At 27.4% G+C, this 11,412-nt stretch overlaps 1 protein-coding gene across 1 annotated transcript; it reads right to left on the bottom strand.

The window, feature by feature from the left end:
• Window positions 1–889: 889 nt before the first annotated feature.
• LOC145041154 (Transducin/WD40 repeat-like superfamily protein) lies at window positions 890–2,333 on the bottom strand. Its single transcript, XM_078989105.1, has one exon. The coding sequence runs from the start codon at window positions 2,235–2,237 to the stop codon at window positions 987–989; it is 1,251 nt and encodes a 416-aa protein (XP_078845231.1). The 5' UTR covers window positions 2,238–2,333; the 3' UTR covers window positions 890–986.
• Window positions 2,334–11,412: the final 9,079 nt, after the last annotated feature.

Genomic DNA, 11,412 nt, shown 5'->3' on the forward strand with positions numbered 1-11,412 from the left:
AGCTCGAGCTCGGCTCATGAATAATTTAGTGGGCTCGCGAGCCTAATCGAGCCTAAACAAGCCTCTATGTGTGTGTGTGTGTGTATATATATATATATATATGTGTGTGTGTGTGTGTATGTATGTGTGTGTGTGTGTGTGTGTGTGTGTGTATATATATATATATATATATATATAGAGAGAGAGAGAGAGAGAGACTCGTTTAAGCTCGTTTAGGCTCGCGAGCCCATTAATTGAAGCTCGGCTCGAGCTCATTTAATAAACGAGCCTCATATTTAGGCTCGAGCTCGGCTCGGGCTTGTTTAATTCGATCTCGAGTCGAGCTTTTAACGAGTCGATCCCGAGTAGCTCACGAGTAGCTCGGCTCACTTACACCCCTATGTGGGATTTTCTGGGGACTAAACACAAGGAGGGAAGCAGAGGGAGAAGGGGGTTCGGTGGTAGGTCACATTTAATTAATATTTTTTTAATTAATATATAATTTAAAATAGAAAAAAGAAATCAATAAGGGTAAATCATTCTTTTTAGAACCGATCGAGATCAAGCGTGCAACAAAATTATAATTAAGGACGGTTCGAGTTAAAAAATGTTGTTAGAGACCAAGCAAGCAAGCTATGCTAAAACACACGGACCATCCGTGTAGTTTACCTTAAATTTATATATAAAAAAAATTAATTAAATGATAAAATACCAATAATATTACGTTAGATTATAAATTAACTATCGGAGATACTCTAAATATAAGATGCCACTAACCCGTTGAAAAAAAAAAAAAAAAAAGTTGTATACTTCGTTCGCATAATTTCAAGTACAAATCCACTTCCACTCATAACAATTTATGCAATAATCGTTAATACGTATTACTAATTAGTAATTAATAAAATACCAAAAAAAAAACATATCACTCTCATATTAACATTAAAATATTTAAAGTAAATCCTCAAAATATTTATAATCACACAAATTTGGTCAAAGAATAATAATATTCAAAGAAATGGTACCCATAATTTCCACATCTTTATCTCACAATCCAAACTCCCACCAAAAACTAGATAAGATGTACCACCAGAGCTTCCAGAAGTACAAACCTCCTCTGCAGCAGCCAAACACTTGATTGGACTTTTATGCCCTTCCAAAACACCCAAACAGCAATAACTTTTACCATCAATACCCCTCCTCCATACTCTAATCGTTTTGTCCGCTGACCCACTAAACACCACATCCGCCACCACCGTAATACATAAAATCGCCTTAGTATTCCCCCTAAGTGCACCAGCCACCACCATCTGCCACCCATCGCCACCGCAGCCACCGGCTTTCTCCCATACAATTATCGACCGATCACACGCACCGGAATATAAAACAGATCCATCAGTGCTTAAAGCCAAAGCATTCACTGCCGATTTGTGTTTTTCCAAAGTATCCACCAGTTTATGTTTACTCTCACCGCCGTGTCTCTTCCACACCTTAATTTTCCGATCTGCTGAGCCGGTGTAAACGTACCCATCATGAGACACCACGACGGCGTTAATGGCGTCATCGTGAGCATTCCATACAGATTCCAAGCATTTGAAGTCGATCGTCCGCCACACCTTGAACGTCCGGTCCCATGAACCGGAGTATATTAATGAACCGTCATTCGATAAAGCCAGAGACGAGATAGCATCCACGTGATGCACCCACGTGCACCGCTGGTGCCGCCGTATTTTAACGTAGTTTTTCGCGAACACAAGCTTCAAGAGACGATCGTTGAGTGTCGGTAACGTCGCAACACATTTGATCGTTTCTTGTTTTTCGTCTAATTTCCATACGCGGATTTTATGATCTTGATGGCCGGTAAATAATCTGTCACCGTGAACCACCATGGATTTCACAGAAGATTCGCCGGAAGCGATTGGTGGAAGTGGTGGAGATTGGGATAATGATGATATCGATGAAGGGTCTCTAGGCCATATCCGGATTTGGCCATCAGATGAGGCGGAGAGGAGGTGTTTTCCGGTGAGGGCGAGGGAGAATATAGAGGAGGTGTGGGCTTTGAAAGTGGTGATATAGTGGTAGTTGGCGGTGGTTGATGGTGGTTGGGAATGCGAAGTTAACGAAGCAACTGAAGGCAGACTCGGTTGTGAAGAAAGAGACTTTGAATCGGATTGATTTCTTTGAGAATCTGATAATTCAGGTTCTTGATCATGTTGTGGTGAAAGGGTAGACAATGTGCATGGACATGGATGAAATCTCATTGTCGTCGATGAATAATCCGGTGACCTGAAGTGAATAATGGGTGACGGTGGAGAGAATAGTGGGGATGAAGGAGAAGGGAAATGGAATATAAGAGGCTAGGTGACGGCCTATTTTAGCATAAAGAAGCGTGTGCTAGTGCAATTGGAGAGGTGGGCCCATGTGGACCCCAATGAGGAATGGTACAGTGAGTTGTACTTTGCAGTAGCAACTAAAACTTTTACCTTTCATTTTCCATTTTAATTTTAGGAAAAGAAGAGTTATTCAATTGTATAACTATATAATGAGAAAAACATTTTACGTGTTTATTATATTTATTACATATTATATGAAAACAAAATAATACTCTCTCCGTCCTAAAATTATTGTCTACAGATTAAAAATACACAAATAAAGAAAATATTAATTATCATTAATTTTATTCAATAAAATAACAGTTTTATCCTTAATTTGTATTTAATGTTCTATTAAATTTTTAGTTGGTTAAGTAATAATGATGAGATATTTTTATAAAAATGTTATTTATTTTTAAAAAGAGACTATTATTTTGGGAAAAACAAAAAAGAAAGATGAATTATAATTATAGGACAGAGTAAATAAAAATTTACGTTTTTTCTTTTATCAATTCATCTATTGTTTTAAGAGGGGATATTTCTATTTATATTTTTTATTTATCCACTTAAAAACAATTTTATTTTATTTTTATGTCATTTGTTATGATGCTTTTCTTCAATTAAAATTAAGATTAAAAAAAATCAAATTATTTTATTTGAATAAATAAAAAACATAAATAAAAAAATCATGTCTCATTGTCTTAACCCAATGATTTGCAAAAGCATAAATAAGGAACTAATTTTATTCGGTTTTTTCAAACTCAAAATTTAGAATTAGATAACATATTTTATTTGCTTTTTTAGTTTTTCTCATTTTCTTTTATATATATATATATATATATATATATATATATATATATATATATATATATATATATATATATATATATATATATATATATATATATATATATATATATAACTTATTTGGGTAAGTAGAACATAAAACAAAATAACATAAATTAATTATTTTATAAAATAAAATTGTAAATTTGGTTTTCGTTATTCCACTTATGTAGTTTTGTCTATTTAACATGTAATAATATGGTATGAACATGATTTGTTCGGTAAAATTATTTGTTAGCTCGAAGCTATAATGAAATGCTGATAGCCTAATTAAGGCTAGATGGTATGATCACATTTAACCTTTTATGTTTCATATGTTACCTCAACACCATTTTATTTTTCAAAACTCACGAAATGTTCACCCTCACTTCCCCAAGCGATGTTTTATATATATATATATATATATATATATATATATATATATATATATATATATATATATATATAGAGAGAGAGAGAGAGAGAGAGAGAGAGAGAGAATTGCACGGTGAAACACTTCACCCTCACCTCACCGAAGGTATGGTTTTCCCATCTATGATGAAAGTGTGACCTCACCTCACCCCTACCATGTGGTAGGGGTATACACTAAGGATAAAAGTTGGTCCAAACCCAACCCGAATTTAGAAAACCCGAAAATCGGTTAATAAGATTTGGTAGGAACAGAAACCAAACCGGTATATAGGAACCAATTCGATTCGGTTCTGATTACAGTACCAGGTGCAGTGAGTTTAGAACCAAAAAACGTGGGAACATTAAAGTGGGTGGGGTGAAACCAGGTAAAGTGATTCTAACCAGAAAATCCAAAAATCTAGGAAAACTTTTTTTTTTTTATTTTTGTAATTACTTAATGGGTTGAACTTTGAAAATTTTCAGATTTGATATCCTGACTTTGGGAGACTATAATTCAATGAATATAAAACCAAAAATAGCAAAATTGTAGTCTAAATTTGATAGTTGAAAAGTTGAAAATTTCCAACTTTGATATTCCGACTTCGGGAGGATGTAACTCATTAAATATGAAACCAAAATTGACAAAAATATAGTCTAAAATCATGTACAAACTCTAAAATACATGTTGGAAATAACTGAATCTGATTTCAAACGAATTAGATATGAATGTTTTAAAATTCTTAAATTACAAAAAAAAAAATAATAACTCAAAATTTTCAGCTTTTGATACTCCGACTTTGGAGACAATAAGTCAATGAATATGAAAACAAAAATAACAAAATTATAGTACAAAATAATATACAAACTCTAAACTACATGTCGAAAAAAAAATCGTATGTAAAATAATATACAAACTCTAAACTCATAGCCTAAAAACAGGAAGTTGTGACATTTAATTATAGAGAAAAGCTGGCAAAAATAGGTTTTAGCTTTTAAAGATTTATAATAATATGAAAAAACAAAAGTTAAACACTCTTAAAACTTATTTGAAATAGTTTTTGATGGCAATATTTTGTTTAAACTAAAAACTATAAATATTATTGTCTAAGGAATTTTCTTTTCTTCAAGTTTTTTTTTTTAAAACCAAAAACTAAAAGCTTAATATCAAACTCCTCCATAATGTGTAAAGTTATCCATAAGAGTCTATTTTGAAAAAAGAAAAAAAAATCATAAAAGATATTATATATTACGTTTTTCCTGAGTCTCAATTTTATTTTTTACTTTTTAGAATATTTTTTATTTTTTCATTTGACATTTTTATTAGTTTTTTGTCAAATATAAGGGCTTTTTTTCTGGAAAAAAATTAAAGTTTTCTTTAGAAACAAATATTAAATGTGTGATCCTTTCGGAAGAAAAAGTAAAGTTAAATTTTAATGAATAAAAATCCAATAAATAAATCTTTTATGACGGTTAACCCAACAAAATATTAATTTTATCATACATAGAGTTGTAAAAAAATTAACTATCCCCTTGGTGAGGATTGGGTTTTGTGAATCCAAATTCACTAAAATATATTTCTGAAATAGATAATAATAATAATAATAATAATAATAATAATAATAATAATAATAATAAAATAGACAAATTCTATAATAGAAATTGATAACACAGAAAACTAAAAATCAAAGGTTCATTTAAGAATACTACTCAGATTATTATATAAATTCTAAATATTTAGAAAACAAAAAAACTAAAAAGCATATGCCTTTGGTTGGCTTGCAAGTTGTGGAACACTTTTGTGCGCTCCCATCCCGTGGAAGACTAGTGACTCCTATGGAAAGCAACCTTTTTTGTTCACCTCAATTCAATAGTTTTATTTTTTTCTTTTTCTTAGATTTCTATCACACATTCCCTAAACAATATATATATATATATATATATATATATATATATATATATATATATATATATATATATATATATATATATATATATATATATATATATATATATATATATATATATATATATATATATATATATAACTATCATTTTTTCTTTGATCTCATGCATTTGAGACCCCCATTTTTTTTTTCTTTTCACTGCATTTATTTGAAACTCCTATTACTTTTCAATTTCTTTATAATAATAATTATAATTTGGTAATTTAAATAAATATCAAATCTAAAGTGTAATCATATATAAACTAAATTTCAATATTAAAATAATATCTTTATTTCTACTTATAAAATTATGTTTTTATTAAAATAATATATTTAATTCTACTTATAAATGATGTATTTTTCCTTTCACCACATTCATTTGAAACTTCCTTGACTTTTAAATTTTTTCTAATAATAAATATAAGTTGGTTAATAAGGTTAAATAAATATCAAACCTAAAGTGTAATCATATATAAATTAAATTTCATTATTAAAATAATATCTTTACTTCTACTTATAAAGTTATATTTTATAACTTTTAACATATTATAGTTAATCTATTAGTTTTAATATATTGTTGGATGTAAACAATTAGCATTTTAAAGATACAATTTTGGAACAATTTGTATAATATATACATTATTAATTTAAATATAATATTATAGGGTCAACTTAAATATAAATTTTAGTTTAACTTAAACAACCCAAAAAATATTTTATAAATAATTAAAAATGATAAATTGTAGTGTCTTTCTAATAATGATTATAAGTTGGTTATTAAGTTTAAATAAATATCAAACCTAAAGTGAAATCATAAATAAACTAATTTTAATTTTAAAATAATATCTGTACTTATACTTATAAACTTATGTCTCTAAGTTTTAACATATTATACTTAATTTAATAAATTTAAAATGTTGTTATATATGAACCATTATCAGTTTAAAGCTATAATTTTTGAACAATTTGGACAAAATACTTAAATTGTTAATTTAAATATAAAATTACAGTGTCAACTTAAATATAAATTTAAGTTCCACTTAAAAAAATAAAGAATATTTTGTAAATAGTTAAAAGTGATAAATTGTAGTAATAAATGCAAAAACTAAATTGTAATATCAATTTAACTAAAAGATTTCCTAAAGATATTTTTATAATCGTGAAAAAATTTCAAATAAGTAGCTTAAAATAATTTACAATAAAAATAGTTAAAAATAAATGTATATAAATAATTATATTGTTACCTTTAAAAAAAATGTTTGATATTTTAACAAGTTATAATGATAGAAATTCAAAACATTAAGCAAATAAAATTTAAAAATTAATTATTAATAACAACAACTATAAATAACATTATACCATATATTATATTTAAATTTATTCATGAGTAACTCGCTGATAGAAGTTATTCAAACGATTGAGATTATGCAGTTATAATATATATATATATATATATATATATATATATATATATATATATATATATATATTATCATATAGTTTAAAATAATCTATATATTATATCAATTTAGTATATAAATTATTATATCAAATTTAACAATAACGTTATTGTTATATTTAAAAAAACATATATTTATAAAGACTTCAACCATATAAGTGTTTCTGCGCAACGCGCGGGTATTCGCCTGGTTCCATAATACATTATTGTTTTTTTGTCACATGTCAATATCTTATGATGTCATTTTGTGGTATTTTTGAATGAATGTTTTTTCCATTTGTTATTTTCTTATTTTTTTTTATCTTTATTAATTAAAACATCATATTTAACTTTAATTAATAATTGTCTTAATTGAAAATAATCAATAAATTATAATATTACAACTCATATAGTATTTAATATGTTTCATTTTAAATTTCAAATTTAAATAAACTTTTGTTAAACCTTTATATTAATTTTTTTTTTTGTTTTATCCAACCCGTATAACATATGGGTCTCACAACTAGTATATATATATATATATATATATATATATATATATATATATATATATATATATATATATATATATAGAGAGAGAGAGAGAGAGAGAGGTAAGTTCATTTATAAAATAAAGAAAGTTGAGAATAGATGAATCATTCTCAGTCAATCATTTATTTTTGTCGGAAAATACTTTGGTGTACCTGACGACGGAAGATGAATAATATTCATATACGGATATAAATACAAGTGTATTCATATCTGAATGCACCACTTTCCATCTGCCACCAACCACCACCACCACCTCCACCTCCACCACTACCACAACCAACCACCACCAACCACCTCCACCACCCACCGTCGCCATATTGATATATGGATAACCGGTTGTGCTATACTTATTTATATATAAATACATGTATTCATATATAAATACACTTATTCATATATGAATATACATCTCCATATACATAATCATATATCAATATGACTTGTTCCGTCGGTCCGGTACGTTGGAACGCTTAAGCGGAAGATTCAAAATAAATGACTTAGATTCATTCCCTCATTATCAACCTTTTTTTCTCAATTGGACCCTCCCCTATATATATATATATATATATATATATATATATATATATATATATATATATATATATATATAAATATATATATATATATATATATATAAATATATATATATATATATATATATATATATATATATATATATATATATATAAAAGTTCAATTGAGAACCATTATAAATGGTTCTCTAAAAACCAAATACATTTTCGAGTTTTAAAGCTTATTGTTTATTGAAAAAAAAAACAAAAAATATCTAAATTTATAACTTCATATTGTCAATGCTAATATTTTTCGGATTCACGTGTGAATTCAGATTCACATTGTGAATATGCACAAATTTACACTGTGAATTTGACGGAAAAAGTAAGTTTTTTATCGAATTTGATTTCATTGGGAAATTGATAAAAAGTTACGAATTTCTGTATTTTTAGTTTTTTTATTGATAAAAAATAAAGTCTAAAAGTTGAAAAAAAAAAAGATTTGTTATGTGGTTAATAATGGTTCTCTATTGAACCTCACCCAATATATATATATATATATATATATATATATATATATATATATATATATATATATATATATATATATATATATATATATATATATATATATATGTAGATAGATAGATGGATAGATAGATCTTGGATTTTAAAATGTTGGGGGTACAATGTAAGGATTGTTTTTGTTGTAATTAGTCGAAGTATGCTTTGTACTCTTCGTATATTGTATAATCTATTTTACTAGGGCGCTTTTATACGAAGCTTAAGTGTTTATGCCTTCGTATATTTTTTGTACGCTTTATGTGTCCTATAAATAGGATCATTTACTAGAGTTAAATAGAGTCTTTACAGTCTGTTCTATTGTTCTCTGTTAACACAAAGCGTAATAGAGCTGAAGCAAAATATTATTTACTTCCTGTGTTCAATCTCTCATACTTTCTTCAATATCAACTCTCATTAATATCTTACTCGATTAATTGATTCATCAATTGGTATCAGAGCAAGAATCATATATGTGATCTGATTTTTATTTGTTCAAAAAGTTTTTGAAGCAACTTTTTGGTTCAAAAGTTTCCGTGCTTTTTGAAAGTGAAAAATTCTCTTAAATCTAAGATTGTGATTCGATTCTGCATTTGAATTGTTGAATCGAGTGCTCTACTGGATTTTGTGAATCATTTCAGATAATTGCTTTCAAATTCTCGTTGTTATTTTAAAAATATCTAAAACCTTCATCTGTTCATCAATGGCGAACTTCAATCTCAATTCAATGACTTCGTTTTCTCATCTGCTAGGATCATCAACTAAATTTCCAATGTTAATTCCTGAATATTATGATCATAGGGTTGATCGTATGCACGATTATCTGAATGGGCTTGATGAAGAATTGTGGAATTGCATCAGTGGAACAGTTCAACCTCCATTGAATGTTCAAAACATAGGCTCATTTGGAACTACTTCTGTTGTTGAAGATCAACAAACAAGACTGAAGAACAACGAAAAGCGATGCATGAGATAGTTGATATGGATAACCGGTTGTGCTATACTTATTTATATATGAATACACGTATTCATATACAAATACACTTATTCATATATGAATATACATCTTCATATACATATTCATATATGAATATGACTTGTTACGTCGGTCCGGTACGTTGGAACGCTTAAGCGGAAGATTCAAAATAAATGGCTTACATTAATTCCTTCGTTATCAACCTTTTTTTTCTCAATTGGACCCTCCCCTATATATATATATATATATATATATATATATATATATATATATATATATATATATATATATATATATATATATATATATATAAGTTCAATAGAGAACCATTATAAATGGTTCTCTAAAAACCAAATACATTTTCAAGTTTTAAAGCTTATTGTTTATTGAAAAAAAAAAACAAAAAAATATCTAAATTCATAACTTCATATTGTCAATGCTAATATTTTTCGGATTCACGTGTGAATTCAGATTCACATTGTGAATCTGCACAAATTTACACTGTGAATTTGACGGAAAAAGTAATTTTTTTATCGAATTTGATTTCATTGGAAAATTGATAAAAAGTTATGAATTTCTGTATTTTTAGTTTTTTTATTGATAAAAAATAAAGTTGAAAAGTTGAAAAAAAAAGACTTGTTATATGGTTAATAATGGTTCTCTATTGAACCTCACCCAATATATATATATATATATATATATATATATATATATATATATATATATATATAGATGGATAGATAGATTTTGGATTTTAAGATGTTGGGGGTACAATGTAAGGATTGTTTTTGTTGTAATTAGTCGAAGTATGTTTTGTACTCTTCGTATATTGTGTAATCTATTTTACTAGGCCGCTTTTATACGAAGCTTAAGTGTTTATGCCTTAGTATATTTTTTGTACGATTTATGTGTCCTATAAATAGGATCATTTACTAGAGTTAGATAGAGTTTTTACACTCTGTTCTATTGTTCTCTGTAAACACAAAGCGTAATAGAGCTGAAGCAAAATCTTATTTACTTCCTGTGTTCAATCTCTCATACTTTCTTCAATATCAACTCTGATTAATATCTTACTCGATTAATTGATTCATCAATTGGTATCAGAGCAAAAATCATATGTGATCTGATTTTTATTTGTTCAAAAAGTTTTTGAATCAACTTTTTGGTTCAAAAGTTTCCGCGCTTTTTGAAAGTGAAAAATTCTCTTACATCTAAGATTGTGATTCGATTCTGCATTTGAATTGTTGAATCGAGTGCTCTACTGGATTTTGTGAATCATTTCAGATAATTGTTTTCAAATTCTCGTTGTTATTTCAAAAATATCTAAAAACTTCATCTGTTCATCAAAGGCGAACTTCAATCTCAATTCAATGACTTCGTTTTCTCATCTGCTAGGATCATCAACTAAAATTCCAATGTTAATTCCTGAATATTATGATCATAGGGCTGATCGTATGCAGGATTATCTGAATGGGCTTGATGAAGAATTGTGGAATTGCATCAGTGGAACAGTTCAACCTCCCTTGAATGTTCAAAACATAGGTTTATGTAGAACTACTTTTGTTGTTGAAGATCAACAAACAAGACTGAAGAACAACGAAAAGCGATGCATGAGAGAGTTGATAGGTGCTTTGCCACCTGTTCTTTACAACTACATTCGTAGTTGTAAAACTGCTAAGGAGATTTAAAATACTCTCAAAGAAAAGTATCAAGGAAGTGAGAAGACTAAAATCAATAATTTTCTTTGGATGAAAAAAATACAGATTTATTTAAGAGATTTTTTTTAAAATTAACATTCTTAAAAAATACTACTGCATATTATCAATAAAAATAATTTTTATCAAAA

Source organism: Lactuca saligna, chromosome 4, assembly GCF_052625555.1.
Source record: "Lactuca saligna cultivar CGN05327 chromosome 4, ASM5262555v1, whole genome shotgun sequence".
In the NCBI taxonomy this organism is placed as follows: domain Eukaryota; kingdom Viridiplantae; phylum Streptophyta; class Magnoliopsida; order Asterales; family Asteraceae; genus Lactuca; species Lactuca saligna.